Below are 26735 nucleotides of genomic sequence, written 5' to 3' on the forward strand. Positions count from 1 at the left end.
ATGGCTAGGGCTGCGTATGAGCCAAACGGGCAAGTAAAGAACAGGTAGGTACGCAGAGGAAAGGGAATGGGGAGTGCGTTAGCCTGCAGGCTGGCAGTAGGTGAGTCTACCCTCAGGGTGCACGGTTTCTTGGGTTGTATTCTCTGTTCAGCAGTGCTCCAGGTCATAAACTGCCTGTACTGCTCTTGACTTTTTCTTAATGAAAAGACTGTTCAAGTGATGTGTTCATTTGGGTATCTCGCTTTTTCCTGATATCTGTTTCCTTGCTTTTATTAAGATGTGCCTAATACGACTACATGGCTGTGGCAAACTTTTTTAAAAAGCTCTGCTTGCATTTCTTGCACTCTCTATACTGTTTGCCCATGAGAGTCCTTCATATGTAATGTCACAGTTTCCCTACTCTAGTTACTGTGATTCCATTTGTGGAAATCTTATGGAGCAGCGGTGAAAAGAAAGTGCTTTAATTTTAGAATTAACTTGAGTCAAATGACAAAATCTTGTGGGGAGAGACTGGGCTGCTGGCCTAAAAATTTGTATAAGGTCTGTTCCTTGAATGAATAGATGGCAAGTTCTTTTCTCAGAAATGAGAGCGAAATTGGTTTGCCTAGGTTCAAAATACTTGCAAGTTATTTGTGGGGGGGGGGGTTTGTTTGTTTGTCCTTTTAAGAGCAAAAAAAATAAAAAAAAAAAAAAGGAAAACCACAGGTCTCTCCTTAAAAGGCTTGTTTGTGATAGGACAAAGCATAGCAAACTTGAGTGACTGTGGAGGGTAGCTTAAAAATGGAGATTGCTGCTTGTTCCCATCTCACCTAAAATGGTACTTGCTGCTGCTTCTCAATTTTCCAGTTTGCTGCGTCCTTGTGCTGGGGTGGCTGTTTCCAGCGCTGGGAACATTCCTTTCCACATTGTCGTGATGCTGCAAGTGCACACGTAGGGAAAGGAGCAAAATGCAAGTGGTTTTGTTGCTGTCGGATTACAAAAACTTGCTTCACGTGGCTCCTTTGGAAGAACTGTGTTTTTAATAAATATTCAAACCCAGAGTGTAGTGAACAACTTTGGCTGAAGAATAATTTTGCTACCTGTATCACACCTCAGCTGTGTTTGAGGAACATATTTGGGACCTATTTGTGCTGCATAGTGAAAAGGGTTTTTACTGGGGGACAAATGCGTTGACTCAATTTACTGACATGGTTCATTGTACAGTTTTCACAGGCTCTAAGGAAACAGCAATTGAGCCATCAAAATCAATTGGATAAGTCAGTCATGTGGCCATCTCCTTACTTGGACTGCCTAATAATTTTCTCCTCAAAATGGAGGAGAAATTTTGAGGGTTTTTGTCCCGTTTCTTGCAGACACTCCTCTAGGGAGGAAATTGTCTTAATGAAAGTCTGAGTTCTCTATTTGAGCTTTAACGCGTTCTCTGCTTTTCTCTTTAGTGAAATTTAGTCTATTTCAATTGGCTCTTATTGGAGGTGGTGCTGTGAAGTCAGATATAAATCAAGATGTCACCCTTCCAAGGCTGCTTTTTTATATATATCCTCAAAGGCAAAACAGTGTCCTAGAGTTCTGTTTCAGAATAAATTACTGTGGTTTTCACTTAGGAGTGTCTTCAGTATTTAAGTCTGCAGTGTAGGGAGCCACTAGATTCCGTGTGAGGTTTTCATGAGATTAAGTGATATAGTGCAAAAGGACTTTAGGTTTTTCTTAGACCTTGTCCGATCTGTTTCCCCTGGCAAAAGCTGGAACATGTTAGCTGGCAAGACAGCAATAAGAGTGTCAACTGTTGGTTCTTAGTTTGTAGACTTCCCCTGGAAGTGTTTGTGCAAATGCAAAGTTTCAGCACTTGCTCTAGCTGAAATGGTATAAGAAGTGTTTTAATGCCACTGATTTTTCAAATTGTTATTTTCCCCGTTATCTCTTCTTGGTCTCGTTCTACATAATAGAAAATGTTGGCTGTGGTAGATGCTGAAGAGAACTCCTTTATGCTCACTTACCACATGAGCCTGTTGCCATGGTATGTAGGCATTACATCCATGTATATCAAAGAACTATATTAAGGTCCAGGACACTGTTTGCATCTTGGTGTCCTTGTGTGTCGTTATAACAAGACTGTTGTTTATGGGGTCTGAATGGGATTGTTCTATCTGTTGCTGGTGCCCTAATTGCATAATGCAAAAGTAAGTGCATAAAAATATAATTGTTAATGATAAAATAATTTGTTTTATATGGTAGAGCTTTGACTTTAGGTCAGGTTCTTAAGTTTGAGAGAATGTGGTTTTTGGTGCTGAAAAATAAGCAGGAAACTTGTGAATGGGAAAATAAGGACACCATAGCACATAAAGCTCTGCTTATGGACAACTTCAGGGTTGGAATGGGGAAAGTAAGTTCTGGGTACAGATTAAGTTGCAACCTTGCTGTGGACAAGGAAATTGAACATGGAGTTTGTCACGACCTTGTTTAATATATCTGTTTGTGTGGTGGGTCTTTACTCAGTTTACATCCATGTCTGGCCATATAGATTTTTTTTTTATTGTGGTTAGGTTAGTTGTTTGGACTTGAGCAACAGCAGATACTTTCCTGCAAATGAATACTTGCGCTTACTGTTTTCCTAAGTATCACTAAACTGTGTGACTGGCTTGCAGTGTTCTTGTTGTCTAAACTTGTCATTCTCTATTAATTGTAGGTGGTGCGGTTGTGTCAGAACCCAAAGCTGGCACTGAAGAACAGCCCACCGTATATCCTGGATCTACTGCCTGATACGTACCAGCATCTGCGAACCATCCTGTCACGCTATGAGGGGAAGATGGAAACCCTCGGAGAAAATGAGTATTTCCGAGTGTTCATGGAGAACTTGATGAAGAAGACGAAGCAGACCATCAGCCTTTTCAAGGAAGGGAAAGAGAGGATGTATGAAGAGAACTCTCAGCTTAGGTAACAGAGAAGAAATGTTTTAAAACCTGTGAGATCAAAGTTTGCTGTGATGAACAAGACAGTGAGAAGGGGAATGGGTTGGGTGGTATGAAGTCTGTATGCAAAACCCAAGACTACACGGGGAATTAATACAGAGTGTGGAGATGGCTTATGGATGTAGGTGAGTTCGTTCCTTGAATCTTTTTTGATCGGTTATTGTCAGAGAGCTGTTAAGTGGACGCATCCCTCCAGCATTACATGTTAACAGTCAACATGCTGAAAGCATCTTCCTGTTGTGGCTAACACCAGAGCTAGTGAGACTTCCAACGTGAATACTCAATGGCTTCCTTTCTTTTCTTAGGACTATAATGGTTGTTTTGTCTTTGTAACTGTGTGGTTTTGATGTATGGGTCAGCTGAAATTGCTGTTGGCTTGCAAAAACTCTCATGTTGTGTGTTTTGTGAAGCCAACTTGGTTATCTTACTAGGAGAGCTTTAAAGATACCGTTTAACTTGCTCTTTAGCACACTTGCGTATCTATTTAAAGGTGAATCTGTTGTGGGTGCTTTTCAAGCAGTTTGTACACTTCTTAACTTATGAGTCCATGTAGTAACTTCTTCAGGTTGTGCTTTGAGACTGTTCAAGCAAATACATATTTTTTCAACTTGGTGACTTCTCAGTAGTGCTTTTTTTTTTTTTCTTTTTTTTCTTTTTTCCTTTTTTTAATGGAGATGCTGTATTGTTTCCCCAAGCCTTCACAACCTGGGGGTTTATTTTGACTGTTGTTGCTAATAGGCCTCTGAACACAAATTAATTTGAGGGTGTGTTAAGCTAAAGAGGTAGCAACTACAGGCTTTGGTATTGGAATTAACTCGTATTCAGCACTTAATCGTTCAGATGACTTGTTTTGTTACATGATTATGGTGAAATCAACTTAAGTCATCTGATTATCTTGGGCTCTGAGGATAAGAATGCTTCAGGAACTGTTATTTCCGACTCTGTATAGATCCACAACACTTCCTAATTCGAAAAGGATTTAGTACTGGTCACTATAAATTAAAAATACAAATAACATGCAAGTGCAAAGTTAGTAGCCTATATAAGATGGAAACTGTGCAATAAAAGGAATTCTGTGGAATGCTTTTAGTAGTTTATATCCGGAAGAGAAAGGTATGCCTGTTTAGCACTGTGTAGCTCACAGGGCTACCTGTAATGGTAAAAACTTTGTTCTTCTGAGCTTGTGCATTTTGAACACTGCTTGGTTTTGTTTGCTTGTTTTTAAGTAAGTAACTGTAATAAACTAGTTTGCTGCAATAAGATAGTGGTTCCGTTGGTGGTGCTTTTAATAATGGCAGTACAACTGTTCTCAGCATGCTGAACTCACCTAACTGTTGGTTACAGGTTATTTCAGGGGTTCAGTGGTTATGCTGGTATACCTCTGTTTTTATCACAGAAAGTGTTTATTTCTCCAAACTCAGCTCTTGAACAGAGGATCGACCATCCATAAACTGACCCTGCTGTGTAAATTACTCATTGCAGCTGTTTTTCTGCAGTTGTGGAAATAGCTTTCTCTTTTGCTTAACATTGCAGGTCAGAGAAGTAACTTGCTGATCTGCAGATGGCTAACAGTAACCACGTCTGTTACTTGAGAAAAAAGTGATAGGGGTGAAGGGGTTTCACTGATGAGTCATCTTATTGAGCGTATTAAAACAGGCTCCTATGAGTTAAAATTCAGACTTGTTATCTAAATAAAATTGACCCATCGCAAACATTTCTGTAGGAGAATGCTGTGAATGTAAGCTAGAGGATGGAAGGTAGGTGAAAGGCTGAGGAGAAATGATTACTCAGGATGTAGACTGGATATTTAGGAAACAGCATAAGCTATTTTCCTACATCAGTTTGCATACTTAGGAAATCAGACTTTGAATTAACTGGTATCATAAACCTGCTCCTTTGAACATAAAATTCCAGTTAGATTTGCATAGTTGTTCTATATTTAATGGTTGTTGTTCTGACAGATCTTAAGGGGTGCTGGCTCAGCGGGATTTCATACTTGACTGCAGCTCCAGTGTGAAGACTTACTAATTTGCACAGGAAAAGGATTCCAGTGTTTTATGTCTGCTGGAAATGACCATGCATATTCTCTAAATGGACGGAAATGCACGAAGAATGACTTGAGGAGGAAAAGAGTTGGAATTTTAAAAGAAAGTTTAGAAACACTTATTTTAAGCTATGAACCAGGAAAACTGTTTGAAAGAAGACATATTTGCTCTAAGATCTGGTAATTTTTTTTTTTTTTTCCCACCACCACCCAACACACCTCTGTCCAGTGAAGGGGGAGTGAGGGTAGAAAAAGAGGTATAAAAGGTAAAAGTCAAATGGTGCATGTTTTAAGCAAGTCCTCTTTTCATTGCTTCTTTCTAGCACAACTAAGACTTTTCCAGGAGGAGGGGAAAAAAAAAAAAAAAAGGCAGTTGTGTGAAGTCTACATCTGCATTTAAATTAGAACATCATAAAGAAAAGAACAGGCTCCAAAGCTGCCCAAAAGAAAGTCTGCCAGTCTCCAGCGTCTTAACACTAACTAACTGCTTGTTACCCAAGGAGAAATCCATTATCATTTAAATGTTGTTGGAGAGAGGACTGAGAATTATTTTTATTTAATTTGTCCTTAAATTGCTACTTTAGGTGATAGATATAGCAATCAAATAAAACTAACATAATTGGCATAGGCTTGCATTTATTTTAGTTTTTCTTTCCATTGGAAATGGGGGCACTGTCTTGAAAAGCAGTCTATGGTATAATGTAAGCCTTAGTACGTTGCAGCATAGTAAAGAATTGAAATTTTTACTTGCTTTAGTCTGTTTCTTCTCAGAGTTTGTGGTACTACAGAGTTTTGTAGGTGCCTTATCCTGTGGACTTGATTTTTATGCATGGATCTGCAGTCATGTAGCCTACTTGAATGTGATTTTGTCTTGAAATGTGGATTTCTTGATGCTGACAAAAGTGTAGTTGGACCTTTTGGCATCTGTGTCTTGTTTCTTGAATCCTAGACCATCCTGTGTCCAGAACCTTAAGGTAAGCAGGGCAGTGTTTCTGGTCAGCAAACTGTTTTATGTAGAAAACATAAGTTACTCTCTGCCCCAGATCTATTGCATCTATTTGCATAACTGCACATATGCCATGGTTTTCTGGTCATTTCTGGGGAGCAGTCTATTTTATGTGATACCTGAAACTGGTCGGTGTACTCATATTTTGGAGTATTTGTAATTAGCTGAAAAGTGTTCTGATTCAGAAATCAGAAAGGAAACATAGTTCATATAATAAGATTTGAAGTTGTGATAAAGCAGTAGGCCTGTGTAGATTCTTGTAGCTTTAAAGTTACCTTTCGTCCCACTTAAAAATGTTTAAAATGGAAAGAGAGCCTACTGCGTAGCACAGAGTGTGTAAAGGAGGTGAGATTAGATCAAGAATTGCCCAAACTATCTAGTGCTGTGGTTGGTGTGTTCCAATTGCCACATTGTTGCTTTAGTAAGTTAAACTGAAACTGCAGAAGTAATCAGTTACTGTAGCTCTATGAAGAATGAAACAGTGAAGCCGATAGCTCTTCAGATGGATACAGTTGGGCTGTGTGTGGGCTGAACCTTGTATCAACAAGGGGTAATACACATGTTAAGTGTTCTCTTCCTCTTTCTCAGAAGGTGCCTAATGATCTGGACCACAAAATAATGTAGCAGCAGCTGATTCTGCAAAATTCTATAGCTGAGGCAGTAAAATTCCGAGTGCTAAAAGGTCTAGGTCACTCAACCTGTGCAAGTAGCTCAGGTTTCATGGGTCAGTGGCCCTGCATTTCTTGGTAAGGTGACTTCTGTTGAGCCACTAACAGTTAAGTGGAATTTCATTCACTTCCTGTGTTGCAAGTTTTGTTGAGAGCAGTTCCGTTGCTTCTATTTTTAAAACTGATTACTGCATGTGGAGGACTCGAGTTGCCGCAGAGTTATAAAAGTCCACTCCGGGTCTCAACATTTACGTAGCTTTTCTGCTTCTGTGCATGGGCTAGAAGATTGTGCTAACATGCAGAGCATGCCAAAATCTGCTTGATGATGGGGTAGAAGGAAGTAAGATGCAGTTGTGCTCTCTGGAGCCAGGTGCAACCAGTTATCTGTTTGAACTGAGTAACTACTAATGGCTGGGGCACAGGCAGGAAGGTCTGAGAAGCATGTGTTTGCAGTAGCCTCACACCTTCGTGGTTTCCAAACAGTGGGTTTTGCATGCTTGGACTTGTTTAAAAGCTTTTTTCTCTTTCGCGCTCTCTTTTTTATTTTTTTTTCCCTCTCCTTTGGAACTCCTAAATCTTCAAACCAGAAAATTAGGATGTGAAGTGGTTACAGGAAAAAAAAATCATGGTAGAGCAGCTTTCATCTGCCAGACCTTGTTAAAGTTACTGTCAATTACTGTTGCAGTAGAGGTCCAAGATGTTGTATGGGGGCTTAGCTTTTCTCTCTGCTATCCACCTGCCTCCTGTGAAACTGCTTCCTGGGCTTTTTTCTTGGGCTTCCTTAGAGAAGGAGGCTGCTACCCTGCAGGAGTGCTCCTAGGCACACTTAATAGTAGGATTTCCTGGTCAAAAATTGCCTGGGAAGGTTTTTGGTTAAGCACAACAGAACTGAAAACAAGGTAAATAGTGTTGGTTTTTTTTTGCCTCAGAAAATGTTTGTTAAAATTATTCCATGTTTAAGAGAATACTTAAGCACTAAAGGAAGCTATTTCTGTCAGTATAGTTGTTGAGGTGCAATGTACAGAATGAACTGCTCAACTTGTAAAGTAATTCTGGTGTTCTTGGACTATCTTGCTGTCCTGTTACATAGGGGGTCACTGGCAACACGGGGCTACAGAAGTTCAGAAGCTGTTGTGGAGCAAGACTCGTCCAGGAGCTTCGCGTTTCAGTGGTTGTAGTGAATAGTACAGTGACCAGAATGTTTTACTCCTGTTCTACTGAGCGGTGTTTTTGCTTCCAAGCTTGTTATTCTTCCACCAAATAGCTGTGGCGTTCGCAGAGAAAGGAAGTGGTGGTGGGTCTTAGTTGTCCTTGGTGGCTGTGTTGGCGCTGCGGGGAAGGGAAGGATTGGAAACTGCATGTTTTTCATGAGACTCTTGACTCAGTCAATGGCTTCAGTGTTAAACCATCAGGCACTCACATCCTCTGTCATGCTTTTACTTAATTTTCCGTTAGGCTAGATAAGCAGACTTCTAAAAAGTGCCCTGTGGTCATTTCCCCAGCGTACTGAGACTGCACTTCCGCCCCCTCTGTGAGCTGCCTTTCTGGGTCATGTCTTTTCGGCAGTCAAGTCAATGTGCAGAGCCTTCTCCTGAGTTTGGAGCAAAATGGTTTTACAGTAGCTTGGCTGCTCTACTCTCCTTTTATTTTACCCTCTTAAACCAGAAGTCAGCAAGATATATTTTAGCCAGTTTGGCACTGATTTTCTGAAACAGAATTTTCTTGAAAGTGTGTTGTAATGAAGTCGATTGAGTCATGCTGAGCTCAAATTCTGTTTTGGGGCCAAGGTAGAGGTGTGGCTCTGTTCTTTAAATCTTAGATTCCCTGGAAGATTATTTCTGTTAAAAGCTGCCTAGTCTTGGAGATGACAGTCCTCACTTGTAAAGACCCAATGTGCAAAAATGGCATCCAAGTCAATGGGTCAGGGAATACCGAAACACTTCTCAGAAGTGGATGGTGAGCACGAACTATGCATGATAACTTTGGAGAGGTGATGCCTTTGGGAGCTGGCATTCATCAGGAATACCCCTTCATTTCTCCTGGAGTAGTATTTGCCACATGCTTTTAATAAAATCAGTTTTACAGGCTTGACAGTGTGCTCGTGTCAAATTTGGGCATGGGAGCACAATACAAGCCTATAAATGATCCAATGGAGCAGTCTCCTTGCTGTGTGAAGGACGAAATTACGTGGTGTCAGTTGGTTAGCTATGAAGTAATCAAAACATTGCAACAGAATGAGGAAAAAAAAAAGCAGAGCTGGCACTGGCAGAAATGGTACTGCTGTCTTACGATGACCATGAGGTAAGAAAGGCATTTTAAGCGTGACCCGCATTAGGTGCCGTATGACTTGGTAAGTGGAATTAGTTTAACTAAGCATATCAGCATAGCTGAGAGGGGCGATGCTGCTGTTGGATGGTCTGTGTTTGGGAAGGCTCCGTCTTGCAAAGCCATCACTGGAAGAGCGCTTTTGTCCGGCCAGCAGGAAGCGGGACAAGAAAAAATCTGCAGTCGGCCCGGGGGGAGGGAGCAGCAGCGGCAAACCCAGCTGGGGCCAGGCCCGCACGCTGGGGCCGTGGAGGCTCTCGGTCGACCTTTCGACTTCCGCCGAGATGCGTGGAGCAAAAACAGTCGCGAAGTGGGAAGGAAGTAGCGCAACCGCAGTGGCACGGAGGGGGGGAAGACGGGATGCAGGGATGTGTCTGCTCGGCTGCCGGAGGGACGTGCCTGGCCTGGAGCAGCCAGCTGATTAATTGGCGCTGGGGAAATGGTTTTGCTTCATGGTGCTTTTTTCTTTTGCTTTTTTTAGCTTCCCCTCCCTCGCCTCCCCATGACCTGAAATCATTGTTTGAGATATACTTCTCTTGAGCTCTGCAGGTAGCAGAGTTGGGAAGACTGGTGCAATTTCAGCTGAGCAGGCTCAGGTGGTATTTTGGAGCTATTGAAGAAGCTGTTTACCTGCCTGTAACGTGGCAGATGCAGGAGGAATTATGCTTTCCTGCTGCAGCTGCTCAGTTATTAACATATTTGGTTACTGCATAGAGCAGAAATGGTTTGGCTTTGTAAGAGTTCTTTTGTAAGCATGTGGCTGTTTTGCTGTCTAACAATAAGCTACATATATTGCAGGTATGTTTAAGTGAGCACTCTTCAGAACATGAACTGGTCCTCCAAAATTCTCTGTTGCTCTTCATATCTGAACTAAACCACTGCCCAGAAACAGTGTGTAGTTTTTCTCTTTTGAAGCTAATGCAGGTGTTGCAGCTGGGCTCCCTTGCAAGCAGGAAGGAGAGCTCCCTGATGTGGCTTGCTGGCACTGGGTAAGCTTTTCAAAAGTACCGGTAACGGATGTTTAAGTTCTGCCGAGAGTCAAGGGGATTTAGGTGCCTCAGGCAGAGATTCCCAGAGTGTGCTGGACACAGCTCTGGTACATGATCCTCAGCAGCTCCTGGTAACTGTTTGGTTTTTATGCTGTATTTATGTAAAGGTCCATGAGAAACATGGAGATTGCCGGAGGTCTGTGGCCAGAAGTGTTTGGGAATCTCTGGTCTAAATCACTCGTATTCATTGAAAATATTACCCTTTCTCTAGGACAACTTTCTGTTTAGTTGAAGGAATGGAGAAGAGGAGCTTTGCTGGTGTTACCAAAAACAAAAAGCAACCATAACTAAGCTTTGATATGCCAGTGAAAATGTTTGGTGTATTTGCAGGTGTTTATGGGGTTTGTATGCATTCAAAAAGGTGGCGTAACTTTTCCTGCTTTTATGGAAAGTGTCCTTTTAGAGTAGGATGGGTACCTAGTTGCTGTGTGTCAGAAGCTAAAAGGAGCAACGCATAAGAGGAGCAGATTGTAAAGTATTTGGTTGAACACTAAAAGCAAACCTGCCTTTATTGACAGTCTGTGATCCAAGGCAATATCGGTTATATGTGCCCTCACAAGAAATTTTTAGGTTTTTAGTGAGCTTTAGACTCTGGTTATGCTGTAATAGGTATGGTCTGGATAATGATTTTGGACTTTTGTGTGTGTGATTTTTATACCCTCTTTTTGGATTTGCCTTAAATTACTTGCCCACCTCAGAGAGATGATGCAAATTTCATGGTGTGGAAAAACATCTTGACAAAAGCAGGGATAAGCAGCCCTTAGGGATAAGTGCTGTGTGATGGATGTGTGCTAGGTGTCTACTTGAAAGGTGGTCCTAAATAACATCTTTGTAGTCTGAAATACTTATGGGGTTGCATTAGATACTAATGCTATTAAATTTATAGCACAAAGCCACACTTGTCTAAAATAAACCGTTTCGTTTGTCATCTTTTGTAGGCGTAACCTGACGAAGTTATCCCTGATATTCAGCCATATGTTGGCAGAACTCAAAGGTATTTTCCCAAGTGGCCTTTTCCAAGGAGACACGTTCCGGATCACCAAGGCAGATGCTGCAGAATTTTGGAGGAAAGCTTTTGGGGAAAAGTAAGCTTCTAACTGTGCTTACTATGAGATGTGGGACCAAATTGCACAGCAAGTTATGCACTTTAAAAAAAAAAAAAAAAAAAAAAAAGAAAAAAAAAAGAAAAAAAAAAAAAAACTAATGCCTTGTTGTGGTTCAGAAAGGTGTTTGTCGTGTTAATCATAGAAACCTGTGATAGGAAAGATCTAATAGCTCATTTGGTCCACTCTGTGAGGTTGAGTACAGGATTATTCCCTTGTCGTCTTTGTCCTGTGTTGTTTTAAATGTGTAAGATAAGGGGTGTCTCCCCACTTTCCCTAGTCAACTGCTTGACTGTCCTAAAGATTCTATTGATCATTCACCCTGAAGTATTCAGACAGAATTTTCCTCTCCTTAAATTAATTCCTGAACTTTTAAATAAACTTCACAAGCCATGCAAAATAATATACTTTCTTCTCCCAAAGCTTACCATACCTCCAATATTAGTTCCATGTTAGGTAAGCTATTATATTAAATTCTTTGCGTCTTCCTTCCAATTAGTCTTTTTAATCGCTTAGTCGCTTTTCTTCTGGCTTCTCTGAACTTTTGTCGCTTTGCATAACGGCTTTGTTATGATAGAATGGAAGAGAATGTTAAGTGCCACATAGATTGAGGTATAAACTGTTGAAATGTTGCTTTTAGTGTTTATATCTGATAAAAAGCTGATCGAGTCATCTTGACAGGCATTCACAGCAACCTTTGAGGATTAAAGTTAATTGAATTGGGCACAACATTTTAACTAAATGAGGTACTTCACAGGGAGAATATAGTTGGTAGGTATAAGAAGAAAAAGCAGTAATATGTTTGCTCATGAATAACATAGTGTCTGAAGCTTGGTGCTTTCTTTTTATGCATCTGATCAACTTGATGCTTTCAAAGAAGGAATATATTCCCTTATCCAGGAGACTTGGTTTTGGCTCCTGATTATTTTACTTCTCTAGTTCTTCTGTCTTTAGATAACTATTTAGACCTTTTCTATTTTTTACCCAGCCGGTTATCTGCTAAACAGTTTACTGTTAACTCTTCCTCTACCAGCTGCAATGTTATGAAACCCTAATCACCTAACAGCTGTGAGTACAGCCCCTGACACATGCATGTTTGCCACAGTGACATGGATAGGACTGCACACAAAGGGAAAGCATGAAGAGAAGTTGGGCTTTAGGTCGCGAAATTTAATATAGGCACAGAAAAATAGCCAGTGTCCATTTCGCTGCTAACTTGCTGTGATACCAAGAAATCCATTGTGTGTATAATGTGAATAAATCTCTCGTAGCTAGTTTTGATTTTTTTCTTCTCCTCCTCTACCAAGAGGAGGTCTATACTCACAATTGCAATACCTGAGGTATGTATAGGGTGATACATATGTATAGGGTGGAATAAGTCTCCAGTCACGCATGTTGACAGATGGCTTGTCTTTTTCCATAGGACCATTGTTCCTTGGAAGAGCTTCCGTCAGGCCTTGCATGAAGTGCATCCGATCAGTTCAGGGCTGGAAGCCATGGCCCTGAAGTCAACGATTGACCTGACGTGCAATGACTACATTTCAGTATTTGAATTTGATATCTTCACACGTCTTTTTCAGGTAAGAATTGAGGAATGTGACTCGCTGGAAAAGACTGAAAAGTATGTATCCTGAGTGTGTCAGGTTAGGCTCTTGCCCCAAGATAAACCAATTTTTCCACATTGAGATAACAAACCCATTACTGTACCAATAATGTTATTCTTGCTCCTCATCCTCTGGTGAGTTTTGGTAATACTGAGAACTTCTGACTGAAAAAGCTATCTAAATATAAATTTAAACTGTAAGGCACACTCAGTATCCTTCCATGATTGAATTTTTTCCTTTCAAAGGTCACTTTGAGACTGAAGTTCTGACACAACCTCTGTCAGCCAGGAAATATGAAGCTTAGCTTGTCAGTCTGTCTTTCCTTCTGTCCTTTTCTTCTTGTCACATATATTTTCTGTGGGGGATGTTGAGGATGGTGTATGAGCATGGAAATAGGGGTTTTCTGGCTTTTGAACTGACACAGCCAGGGTGTTGTGCGTGCAAGAAATATCTGCCTTACTGAGGGGATAAGGGATATTAATAACAGGCAAAATTCTAACCCATGGTCATTAATAGCACTGAGTTCAAAAGCGTAGCTCCTGATGGTGCAACTGGATATTTACCAGAACAAACCCTTACTTCTTTGGCTCTGACTTGCCTTTTCCCATGTGATAGGGTGGGTTGCAATTAAGATCAGTCTCGCTGAAAAATTCCCATGTTTGGTGTTGCAATGTATCTGATCTCATTCAGTGCTTTTTGCAACTGTGATACACAGAGTGAGCTGAGAGTAGCTGCAGTTTCAAAGAGAAGCCAAGTTTTTAGGTAAAAGTGATATCTTCTATTAGGCAAGCTGATAAAGGTGGAAAAATCGGGTGACGTTCTAGAAACAGAAGCCCAATTGGAGGATTGAAAGTTATTAGACGGGTTTGTGTGTGTGTGTTTTGGGGGCGTGGGGGGAGGGGTTGTGTGTGTCTGATATTTAGGAATATTAAACGTGTATGTACTGATTTATTTACTCAGATCTTAGACTATAGTAATCCTCGCTGCACCCAAGTGAGGTTAGGTGGTTGAGGAATAGTCATAAGTATCTTATACACTCTGAAACTGAGACAGAGAGGAGAGGTCACTTTCCTGAGGCCATATAGGCAGTCAGTGTTGAAGATGTGACTAGTCATGGTTTCTGATCCTGTACATAATCTTATTAAAAGTCTATCTCTATCCCGGTCTCAGAAATGAGTCATTTTCTCTGCAGTAGCAGTATGGGTTGGTGGTTGTTCTTGGGCTGTCTTTTTTTGTGACTTTGGTGACTTCTTCCTTGCTCTTCATTTAAAGGAGTTTTGATTAAGGTCTGTCTGACATGGAACTCAAATTCTGAGGCTGCTGCATGAGCATATGGCTCTAACTCCTCTGCTAGATTTCTAGTGGCATAAGAAATCTGAGTCTTTAACAGATGAACTGACCCATTTGATGAAGGGGTATTTTAAGTGCTGATGGAAGTGCACGGTTAATGTGTTTCTCTGTTGTTTCTTAGCCATGGTCCTCTCTGCTCAGGAACTGGAATAGCCTAGCGGTGACTCATCCTGGTTATATGGCATTCCTAACGTATGATGAGGTAAAAGCCCGGCTTCAGAAGTTCATTCACAAACCTGGCAGGTTAGTGCTTGGTCTAAGTGGCCTTTTAGGTTGATCTTGCTAACACCTCTGATTATTGAACTGGCCCGAGGAGGTAGGGATTTTTTCTTTGTCCTCTGTCAGCAATTTAAAATATGGGCAGGGGGGTGGGGGGGAGGAAGCTTGCCTTGTATTGAGAGCTTGGTGTGAGCGCGAGAGACGGAGGCAAATGTTTGCCGTGGAGTGAGCAGCGTAGGACCGTGAAGAAGGGGAAATATTAATATGTGTTGTAGCTTACCGACTTACTTGCACCTGGCCAGGAGAGCTGTAGGGATTGCACCTTCATTTAAAGCCAGCCTCAGACACAGAGTCAGAGCAGCTGCCCACTTGTGCTGGCAGAAAACTGCAAGCTGGGTGAGGAGGTGACATGGCAGTTGGGGCAGGACAGGGAGGGGATGGGACAACACACATACCTTGGGGCGATTGTGGATCTGAGCAGTTTTTGGGCTCTTTACATCCTAGGTCTAACTTGGCCCAGTAAAACAGGGCTAAAAAAATTCTCTTGGTGTGTGAAAGATGGAGTCTTCATTTCTGAAGATTGTTAGAAGGCTGTTAGTAATGTGCTGGTTTTGAAAATGGAAGTGTTGTGCAGTCTGTTCTTTTTTTTTTTTTTTTTTTTTTCTGGTGGGAGAGCGTTTGTTGACTTGCATTTAAAAGAAATGATTGAGGATGATACGAGGATCTTGGGTTTTATTTCCCGTTGATGCCAGTGCTTGGATACTTTCCGTACTTGATAGGAGATTGCAGGGTCTACTTTGACCTGCCTGGGGGTAAAGTGAGAAAAGCTGGTCTAAATAATCCAGGTATTTACTAGTTTCTGTTTGTTGTCTTGAGATAGCCAGACAAAGGATGACTACTTGATATTTAATCTTTTCTGCCTGTTCCAGTCTAAACTGAAGTTTTCTTGCTTGGTTAATTTTCAGCTATATTTTTCGATTGAGCTGTACACGACTTGGTCAGTGGGCCATTGGTTACGTTACTGCAGATGGGAATATTCTTCAGACAATCCCCCACAACAAACCTCTTTTTCAAGCACTCATTGATGGCTTCAGGGAAGGCTTGTAAGTAGCTTTTTCAGCAGCACTTTTTTCCCTTTCAACATTGTCTCTTCTGTCCCTTTTTAATGTGAGTTAGTTTTGTGCATCTTAATCCTGTGATCAGGTCTTGAAATCAGTTAGATGTTAAAATAATACATTTTCTGTTTGTTGGTAGAAGCAATAGGTTGCAGCAGTCAAGCAACTCTGTTGACCTCACTAGCACCCTTTAGCACATCGCTTCCTTTTTATTACAAGCTCAAATCATTAACACTACAATTTTCTCATTGATGTCAGTAGAATAATTCATGTGCCTAACTCATTTGACACTCAAGAGTACTCAGGCAGTTATTTTTGCACTCCGTATCTCTATTCTCTGTTGCAGTTGTAGAGAGTAAGTGTCTGTCCACATTTCCTTTGTCATGACTTCTTTTCCAACTGGGTATTAAACCTGTGTTACAACAACTAAAATTATAGCCACTTTTTTTTAACTCTGGATCTTGTGGTTTTACTGAAGTATGCTTTAAGAAGATTGGAGTGAAAACGTTCTGTTTGAAGGAGAAAAAAAAAAAGCCAAGAAGAGGGGGGAAAAAAACCCCATCTCTGTTCTGTCTTGAAGAATGGCATGTTTGGTTTTGGTCTGATAGGAAAATTATTTCAAAACTTTGAATTAAAAACACCTTCAATTTTTTCTCCTTCTCACCTTCATTCCTTCTTTCTTCCTCCACCTCTCAAACGGAATCTTAGTTGGTTGTTTTTGTCTGTGATTCTTGTGCACATACCTAGAGTATTATCTTTTTTCTCCCCCCTCCTTTTTTTTTCTTAACTGTTTGTAGCTATTTATTCCCTGATGGCCGGAATCAGAATCCTGACTTGACAGGCTTGTGTGAACCCACACCTCAAGACCATATTAAAGTTACGCAGGTGAGCAGGGGTTCTTGCCCATCAAGCTTGCTTGCTTGCTTCTGATTTATGGCCTCCTTAGTTGTTTATACAATTCCGTCATACAATCCAGTATCCCGAAGGCTTGTTTTCAAAGCTACAGTATTGCAACTTATAGGAGTGGTTGAAATCTTTGAATGATAGGGCTGAGGAGAAGAGATTGCAAAGATCAAATAAAGCTTTACCTTTGCGTGGCACTGACGGACTAAGACACCCATTTAGAAGGTTTTAGCAGATAGTCCTTCTTCTGTGCCATCTAGTGTGCTGCTGGACCTTTTTTTCCTAAGCTGTTTTTGGGACACCTAAATAAAAATGTGGAATAACTTCAAATTCACTTTTGTTTCAAAGTTTGATATATCTAGCACATAAAATTCCAGTGAAAACATTTCGGTCTTCTGCTCTGTTGCACTGCATTCTTCTGTTTGGAATTCATTTGCCTTTTCCTGCAAATCCTGTGCAGTGTTTCTTGTAGCTGTGACTAATCATGCATGTTTATTTTCCAGTATGATTGGTTTTGGTTTTTGTTTCCCTTAGGAGCAGTATGAATTGTATTGTGAGATGGGCTCCACATTCCAGCTGTGTAAAATCTGTGCTGAAAATGACAAGGATGTAAAGATTGAACCATGCGGCCATTTGATGTGCACCTCCTGTCTCACTGCATGGCAGGTAAGGTGCATTTCCGTTGTATTAGTCTACCACAGTGATGCTGGTTCCCCTTTTACAAAGAGTTTACCCAACATTTGTTCAGAAAACTATGTAGTTTCCTCCTGCTAGTGGAATGGAAAATAAACTCCTGTTATAGGAGTGCTAGGTGTTTAGTGCCAGCTTCATCTGCCCAGGCAAAACTGGTAAGATGCCTAGTCTCCTCATCGAAGAATAGGCGAGCTGTTGAGGGCTTGCCAAAAAAGTCTGCTTGCTTTACTGCACAGAGAAAATCCTCTATGTTGATAACTCAGGTTGCCTTTCTTCTCCCTTGACTGTCGAAAGGTACTTCAACGTTAGATGTTTAAACCTTTGTATGTTATTGGTGCCTTGCGCTTCTGCCTCTTGGTGCTCTTACAACAAGTCTCTCCTTTTCTCCGAAGGAATCGGAAGGCCAGGGTTGTCCTTTTTGCCGCTGTGAAATCAAAGGGACGGAGCCGATTGTGGTAGACCCATTTGATCCCAGAGGAGGAGGAGGATTATCACGGCAAGGTGCAGAAGGAACTCCTTCACCCAATTATGATGATGACGACGATGACAAAACTGATGACTCCCTCCTCATGATGAAAGAATTAGCTGGTAGCAAAGTAAGGGTACTCGAGTGTTTGCTAGTATATGGGGCAGCATTTACTGAGACTGCGTGTTCTGACCTTTTTCTTGTGGTCTGTGCCTTGTGCACGTGAGGGGTGTCTGATTTGACAAGAGAAAAGATTTTAGTCAATATACAGAGGGAGAAATATACAGGGATTTACACTGACTGTGTGCAGCTACAGCTAGTTAAATGATGCTGATGATGCTCGAAAATATTTGATTTTTTTTGTGGATTGGCTTGGAAGATGGCGTCTTGGTCAGATTTCAGAAGAACAAAGGAGCTGACTTCAATTGGACCGTTACATCTAGGTTTAGAACACTTCCTTGCGTGCCTAACAATGCAGCTTTGGGTTTATCAGCTGTAGCTTGCTCGTGTCAGTAGAAATTTATCCAATTCCCCAGTGATTAATATAGGTAAGCAGATAGAGTCTTCCCAAGCTTCTGATCTCTAGTTGGATAGATGGCAGGCTGTTTTACTGAGGAAGTAATTTTGACTAACACCTTTACATACAGTGCCTGATAAACTTGTATAAAAAAGGTCTGATGACTCTGTCATCAGTGCTTCTTCCTGCCAGGAGATTTGTACAGCAGAGACGTTCTGTATAGAGCTTTGCGTGTTTCTTTAAAAGCTTTTGGCTGCTTTTGCACATGTGCAGTGATCACTGTCCTGCTGCATGGGCATCATTGGTCTGCTGCATGGGGAAGTGACTTTGAATTTGACTAAGTTTTAATAACTGAATCCACTAAAATAAGCTGAATAAAATGAGCTTCTGATCTCAACTGTTCTGTGATTCTGTGAAGCCGCTTTTCGTGACGAGAAAATCGTCTGTTGTGCTTTACCTACCACTGATCAGATTGCTCTTTAGCTTTCACCCTATCAAATAGTGTATTAAATGATCAACTATGTTCCTGGAGATTGTTTTGTGTACACAGCTTGGGGAAGCAAAGCATAGTTTACTTGATGTGACATCCTGTTGTGGTTTGCAGTCGCTAGTACTCTCTGTTTGCAGGCACTGGTGAGGTCAAACGTGTGTAAGGCTTTTCAAAGTTAAGGACGCTAGCCTTGAATATAAAAGAAATGTTGTCAAGAGGAGAGCAATAGGTACAGTTCTCATTTTTTAGATGGGCAAACATTTAAAGGGCCAAAAATGGAATTTTTGGCTCATGCTGCTGTTTGCTGCAAGTTCCAGGACAATGTAGCAAGGCACTTTGTATGGTGGTGACTGCAGCGCAAAGTTTCTCCTGTAGCAGATAATGCCCTCTGGTGACTAAAGGAAAACAGGCTTACTACAACTTGAGTCCTGCTCAAGGAGATGGGTTATTCTAGGAAAACAACTTGTCTTATGTTGTGCCATTGCTACATGTTCATCTCTGGTCGTGTACCAGAGCTGGCACTGGATTTGAGTATTTGCATTTTTTTTCTTGTTCAGGTCGAGCGTCCTCCTTCTCCATTCTCAATAACTCCACAGGCCCCCTATCCTCCTGTGCCGCCACGACTGGATCTTCTGCAGCAGCGGGTGTCCAACCCACCTGGGGCTTCCAGTCCTGGGACCGCTTCAAAGGTAAAACACTTCTTGCTCTTTCAGATATTATGCTGGTGGTGTGGGAATAAAACGCAATGTTCTGGTCTGCTGCCCTTTGAATTTTGTGCGTAAACTGCCCTTGCTAAGCACTGCTGCTGCCTTCCAGGCTGCTCCAGGTACCCTTCACAAGGATAAGCCTTTGCCAATCCCACCAACGCTCCGAGATCTCCCGCCACCTCCCCCTCCGGACAGACCACCTGGCATTGGAATTGAGAGTCGACCTCAGAGACGACCACTGCCCTGCACGCCAGGAGACTGTCCTGTGAGAGAGAAACCCCCGCCGGGGCCCTCCAGCCGCCAAGGCGAGCCGTGGCCATCCCGACCCATTCCGAAAGCCCCATCTGTAGCGCTCGGCCCCGGTGAGCCTTGGGCTGGGAGAGAACTGTCAAACAGGCACTCGCTTCCCTTCTCCTTGCCCTCTCAGATGGATTCCAGGGCTGACACCCATCGGCTTGGGAGCACACTCAGCCTGGACAACCCGGTGGTGAGTAGACATATTTTGTGAGAAGTTGGATCGATATGCCATGTCCTTGTAGTTGATGTCTGGATAGGATGGAGACCCTTTTCAAGACAGTTGGAAAGGTGCTGGTGGATGCCTGGCAAGGGAGAGGAATGTGAGGAATGTTTAGGAATGTGCCTCTGTGCCTCTTAGGAGCAAGGCTGAAATGCCCGTTCATCTTGTGTGGTTACAGTAGTGCTTTCATCAATTCCACCCCACCATTGTTTCCCTTCAAGTTCTTCAACTTTGGAATATTTAAAGCACATGTTTAACCAGAAAGTCTAAGAAGAAAGCACTCATGCAGTCATTCTGCTATCGTACGTGCACACGTCTGCATACTTTCTCTTGCGCCCCCATTAAAATTTGACCTTTTGGCCCACATCATCGGGGACTGACAAAGCCATTGGAGCCTCGAAGTTATGGAAGTCATGCTGTTTTTTCCGTAAAGAGGCATTTGGCTAGAGAAGAAGAAAACCTGCCTGTGACCTCCGTGAGGGAAAGCTCCCAAAAAGGTGCTGTGTTTCTAAGATGTCAAAAAATCCCTTTTGAGTACGTAATATGGATACCAACGTATCCCTCTGTGGGATATGTTGAATGCCTGGCTGACAGCTTTGCAACTGTGCATAGTGTTTCTAACTCCTGATGCTTATCTTTTATCTTTCAGAGCTTGAGCAGCGGTCCACCAGCTGCTTCAGATTGTGAGCACCCTAAAATCAAACCTTCCTCATCTGCCAATGCTATCTACTCCTTAGCTGCCAGGTGTGTTGCTTTCTATCAAGTGTGTGTGTGTGTGTGTGTGTGTATATATATATGTGTGTATATATATATATATATATATATATATATATATATATATATATAGTAATAGTAGCAAGGTAAAGTGTAGGTCTTTATCCAAGCAGGTGCTAGGGATAGTTTGACACAATTCTGTCAGCCTCAGTTTCCACCTTGGAAGGATTACCAAAACAGACAATCAAGAAAAGCTAAGTGAAATCAGCTACTCTCTTCAGATCTATGTGGAGTGAGGGTTGTTAAGTTAGACTGTAGGAATAGGAAACAGGGTTGCATATGGTTTCTGAATTATTTCTGGAGTATGTTAGAGGGTGAGATGTGTGCTCAGGTCATGGGACAGGCCAGCAGTCAGGGCACAGCTATTTTTTGTCTCATTGCACTGAACATTTTCCGTTAGCAGTTTGGTCAATTCACTTGCTAGTTGTTTTTTCCAAACATAGTGTGAAGGAGGTGTGGTGTGTGTGAGATATTAACTCCTTTTTGCATAAGGACTTTGTGTCAGTGTGACTTTGCATCTGTGCTGCTGAGAATCCTCAAAGAGAGGTGGTTTTTCTAGAAAATCATTTTTAGAATGACTGCTCGTTACTTCACCTGTGAGTTTGAAAGGCTACTTTGATATGAATTAGGTTTGGCTGAAATGTTTTTCTAATGGTTGTATCTTGTTTCTTCGGTCTACAGACCCTTGCCTGTACCAAAACTGCCACCTGGGGAACAGTCAGAAAGCGACGAAGACACTGAATACATGTCACCATCCTCTCTACCTGTGGTGCCTCCTGGTCCCACTGTACAAAAAGCAGAGCTCAAGATGCCTTTGGAAATGGCTCCAAATTTACGGTGAGATAGTTTGTATGTACTGTGCTTCCTCTTAATACGTCCAGGGGAGCGCATTTGTTTATTAGGGTGGGAATTTTGCTTCAAAATTCCCTAATCATTCAAAAAGGGTGGGAATTAGCTACAATTTGCTTTCCTTGCTGATAGTCACCAGATAGAGAGTAACATAGCAAGCTGTAAATGATACGCAGCTCCCGCTCTTTTGCCGAGACCTTTTATAGCCATTGAAGGAGTCCACCATTTCCACCTCCTCCTGCTGGTAGTCCTTTGGCAACAGCGGCAGCCGTTAAAATGTAAGATGCCATTAAAAAGTTGTTTTTTTGGTGGTCTCAACTGCTTTGTCTACTGCAATATAGACAGAGCACTCACAGAAGCAAATAGTCTCTCTCGCGAAACACTGTTGGTAACATGTTTGGAGCAGGGATGTGTGCTGAATCATCAGGCACAGGATGCACGGGAAGGTTGACCGCTGCCTGAAGGGAATGTGCATTCTTTTCCTCAGAGCATTAGAATGTGACCAGCAAACGGATGCCTGTATGTATGAGGCAATGTACAACATACACTCCCGAGCAGCATCCTCTGCTTTTGAGACTGTCAGCGCTTCTGGTGAGTGGGCGTGCTGAAAGAAACAAAACCAAAAAAACTCAATGAAATGCTACATGCTTGGGGTGTCAAAATAGCTAGGATGTATGCAGAAATATTTGATTCTGTGTACTGTATTTGGGGGTGTTGCTGAGAAGCCGAGTTGGAATCAACTGTAAAAGTATTCAGCCGTGGTTTAGAAAATTTCTCTTGGGTTCTGCGCTCAGCTGCTGTGTGCCGTTGCAGCAGCAGCCAGCCCACATGCAGCATAGGCATTTTAAATTGAGTACTGGGGAAATTTAATTGCTTACCTTCTGGAAAGAGCTTCCTCTCAACTGTGGGGTTGGGCCTGACAGTCACAGATTTGTGTCCTGTCACTGTCTGCGGGCTCTGGGGGGTACACAGTTCGCCCAGAGGGAGAGAGACTGTTTTCAATCCTAGAGCTCAGAACATGTCTCTTTATCCAGATGAAGGGAATTTGGCAGCAGCCACTGCCAACAATGGCCCTGAGGAATCAGAGAATGAAGAAGATGGCTATGACATCCCCAAACCACCGCTACCGGTTGCTATTGCTCGTCGCACACTGTCTGATATCTCCAATGCCACACCTGCCTTCAGTCGAATGTCTTTGGAAAATGACCCAGTAACAGGTTGGAGAACCTCCATATCATGGTGGTTACTAATATCTTGCTATGTACATTGGAAATTTCGCTGTCCTTGACTCAAGGTTTTGTATTCAGGTTGTGTAATTCCTTTTGCAATGCAAAAACTATACTGCTTTTTAGGTGGTAGCTTTGGTTAACAAATTGCAATTGTTAGTCCGTAATCCCAGCAATCACCTGCACGTTCAACCTGGTGGGTAAAAGGGCAAGCGTTATTAGCCGGCAGGCGATGGATCTCTTAAAATGCCTGAGATCTGCGCCCGCCTGGGGAGAACTTCGTGTTTTTATAGACAGCTGCAACTCCCTCATACGTTATGTTACGGTTACCAGTTCCTCACGGATGGTATCTTATCTCGTGGTTGCAGCGAGAGCAGGATGATGTAGCATAAGTAGCAAGAGGTGTTTACAGAAGCAGATGGTGTGATTAGGTGCAGCTTGCACTAAGAGCAGGAGGTGGCATCTTGTTAGTTCTTGTTCTCGGTGTTTGCTGCCTGTGCTAAACTAAATCCGCGTAATGTGAACAGCAAGCTATTTCCACCAAGGCAAATGGCAAGATTAGCCTAGTCACCGCAGCCTTATTCAGCCCTTACATGGCCTCCCTTTGCACAGGGTCCTACACAATGTACTGCCAGGGTCATGTAAACCATTGAGTTAACAGATCACATCTAAATCTGAGTTAGTGAAACCTCAGATAAAAGAGTATGCCCTAAGGGTAGGATTCATTTTGTACTAGGGCATGAAACAGACCTTCAGAATAATCCTGCTTATCAGTGTACAAGTAAAAGCTGAGGTAAGTGGCCCTGCACTGCTGCTGCTCAGTCTCGGGTGCAGTTTTTGCCAGCAGATGGCACACGTGCCCTTTGTGGTGCTCCCAGTTCCCTTGCGGAAGGGCCTAGTGGCTCTCTAAGGTCAGCTTTGTGTCCTGGCAGTAGAGGACATGCTGTCCTATTGGCTCTGAGGCACATGCTGCAGGGGAAAGCCAAAGCCTTGTCTGTCTGAGGGCCTTTCTGAATAATGCTTTACTTAATCCCTACAGCTGCCTAGTAACTCTGAAGGGAAGCACTGAAACTCCTTCCTGCTCAGGGGCTTTTGGCATAGCTGAACTTTGGGCAATTTGCTGCAGAGTGAAATTGTTTCTTCTGGAGGCAGACAGGAGCCAGAGCCTCGGTTACCCAAGACTACTTGCCCAGGTGCTCCAGCAGCTACTGTCCCTGAGCTTGGTCTTCAGCTTGTGGGAGAGCAACAGAGTTGATGAGCTTGTGCTGCTACTCCTCACTCCACTTTGTCTGTCATTGTGTCTGTAGAACAGGGCTGGCAAGGATGAAAAGAGGCAGAGAGTGCTCACATCCTGCTGCTGAATGAGCTACTGAGCTTAATCATTGACCCTTCTTTGTTTCTACTGCCCTGCAATGAGAAGAGAGCTATTGTCCTGCTTCGCAGGGTGGCTAAAGAAAAACCTTGTGGTAGTGGTGACTGTTACTGCTTGGGAAGTGTTTGCAGCCTTCTAAAAAGAAGCAAGGCTGGCTACTGTGGGATAAGCTCTGGAACTGCTCTGTTCTCTTCCTTTGTGCCTTACAATTTAGTTTCTTAATCACTTACCCAAAAAGCTGACTAGTAGCTACTGTTTGAAACTGACCCATCCTCACGGGAATTAGATGCAGTTCAAGCTGAAACAGCTATTTCCAAAGACAATTTGGAGAAAGAGAAGGGGAAAGATTTTCAAATTGAAAGAAAGGGGATTGCACATGGAACTAATTGTACAAAAGACTTTCTGTGTGTAAGCAGCTTGTAGTTTGAAGAGGGGTGAGTTGAACTGCATTGTGGTTGATGAGGAAGCTTCAGTGAATTTGTTTCCTGAAGAGGTTTAGCTATTTTGGTCATTCTGGGGCTAGTTTTTTAGGAACATTCTAAGATGACTTGCTAATTTTTCTGAGTGGACCTGCAGCGCTTGCCCTTGAAAAGGGATGGTTTGGACATACCTAGTTTTAGGGATTTTTACCTTGCACACCAGTACAATGGCTTGAAAATTCTACATGGAGTACTCAGAGAAGCAGAAGACAAATAAAACCTTCTTTAAGGACATGGAAAATATTTGTGGAAGAAGAATCTCTTGTGATTTCAAATACGAAAAGAGAAGAAAAATCTACTATGATGTAGGAGGTTAGGACTAGAATTAGTCAGGAGACATTGCCTTAGGAAGCGGAGGGCATCTGGAGCAGTGAGTTTATTCTGCAAGTGTTAGCTGAAGCCCTGTAGTGCCTAGTTTTGGTTTCTTACTGATCTTTTTATCTCCCTGGGAGGAGGGTGTGATGTGGCTATGGGCAGGTAACACCTCAGGATTAAGAGGAAAGGCAGAGGAGGCTAAGTGATCTGTCATAGCTGCCAGCCATTAGGTGGGATGAGCCTTGGCAGGAACTCTCGCAGCCAGTCCTGGTGGGCTGGCAGAGGAAGAGAAGCAGATGCTTCTGAAAACATAATTCAGTTGCTACAGAGATCCTGATAAAGGAATTGTAACAAATAGATTAGGTTTGTCCATGTGCTCCCCTACCACACTGCTGTGTCATCATCAGTTGTGTGTAGAAAGAGCAGCAGTTGGTTGGTTTTAGAGGGAATATTTAGTAAAATCTTGGGTCTATACGTGTGCCTCTGTCGTTTTTCACAGAGCAGATCTTGGTGAAAGTTCATATCTGAGTCCTATTCATATACATGCATATATTCCTGCTTAAATAGTAATAAATTTTAATAAATAGTAATAAATTTTAACAAGAAGAATAGTAATAAACTGTAAGCCTGCTGTGGCCCCCTATTTTTAAAAAATCTGCATAGCCATTGTCCTCGTACCAGAGGAGAAGGCAGGCTAATCTGTACCGTTGTGTGGGAGGACAGGCTTGTTGGAGAGGGTACGGTAGCGTTCAAGGGCATGCTTTTGAAGTCCTGGCAATCAGTTGAAAACTGTTCCTGCTTTGATCCGGGCAACAATCACGTGCCCTTCTCTGATGTAATGCCTTTGTTTCTCCTTCCAGGTTTTTCAGATGGCTCTCAAGTTCCAGAAAGGCCGCCAAAGCCTCTGCCACGCAGAATAAATTCTGAGCGGAAAGTAGGGAGCTGCCAGCCAGGCGGAGCCGGCAGTGCTGGGACCAGCACGTCATTGCAACTCTCCAGCGAGATTGAGAATCTAATGAGCCAAGGCTACTCATATCAGGACATTCAGAAAGCACTGCTCATTGCACATAACAATATTGAAATGGCCAAGAATATTCTCCGGGAGTTTGTTTCCATTTCGTCCCCCGCACATGTGGCCACATAGCACATTACCTCCACACCTCGAACTTCTGTGGACCAACTGCCTGGGCAGCCGTAGCCCAGCTACGCACCGAAGGGGAAGGGGTTCCTTAGAGACTTCATGCTGAAGTCAGCCCTGCCTCTTAAGAGAATCCGTTGTCAGGTTTTTGTGATTACAGATTTCAAAGCAGTGAAATGAAATGGAGCAGATTGGTGTTTTATACAGTGTGTGTCTTGGAGTCCTTTACCCCTACCTCTTATTTGAGAGTGCAGATTTATTTCCAGGCTATCGGTGGAGAAAAGTATCACAAGAAGGCATCCCGGAGCTGATGCCATGGAGCCTGGGGGCCTGTTTTGTGCTCTGAATTCTAGATGAATGCTCTGAGAAGACAGTCTCCAGGCTGGTATGGTGTGTCCTGTGGTTCGTGCTACTAGGTTTGGACCTGTTTGCTGCTGTGTGTTTGGCTCAGGCTTTTTAAGACAGTTGAGAGGTGACTTTCTGCTGGGAATAAATGGGAAACCTTGGAAGAAATCTTTCGATGGCTTCCAGTTTGCCCTGCCTTTCCCTCTTACCTGTAACAATAGTAGTTCTTGCTTATAAGGCCTCCCTTTTTGCCTGAAGAAAGTGCAGCAAGCTTCTCTCAGGTATTTTAATCTTGGAAGTGCTGGGAGTTGCATTTCTGTCACTGTGTGTCCTCTAGCTGGCAAGGCTGGCAGTGTGGGATTCCAGGGAGCTAGAAAGTCAGGGTGTTTTCAAGGGCTGGGAGAGGGCAGGAAGAACGAGAGTGAGAGCAAAGAACTGGCCACTACTTAGCCTTTCAGCCTTGTGCTTTGTGCTGCAGTGCTCAGACTTGATAGA

The 26735-nt window shown here is 42.6% G+C and overlaps 1 protein-coding gene across 1 annotated transcript; it reads left to right on the top strand.

Annotated features, from left to right (window-relative positions):
- Positions 1–26081, top strand: LOC148590893 (E3 ubiquitin-protein ligase CBL-like). The gene is made up of 17 exons (XM_088538361.1): positions 1–44; positions 2233–2380; positions 2684–2931; positions 10997–11143; positions 12585–12741; positions 14237–14358; positions 15300–15437; positions 16247–16334; positions 16887–17018; positions 17438–17641; positions 19076–19207; positions 19335–19712; positions 20392–20486; positions 21198–21353; positions 21853–21956; positions 22400–22582; positions 25618–26081. Exons 1-17 carry the CDS (start codon positions 1–3, stop codon positions 25899–25901), a joined length of 2760 nt encoding a protein of 919 aa, XP_088394487.1. The 3' UTR covers positions 25902–26081.
- The last annotated feature ends 654 nt before the right edge of the window (positions 26082–26735 follow it).

The sequence above is a fragment of the Tinamus guttatus genome, unplaced genomic scaffold (assembly GCF_059628265.1).
Source record: "Tinamus guttatus ecotype Peru unplaced genomic scaffold, ASM5962826v1 Tinamus_guttatus_pri_ptg001035l, whole genome shotgun sequence".
NCBI lineage: Eukaryota > Metazoa > Chordata > Aves > Tinamiformes > Tinamidae > Tinamus > Tinamus guttatus.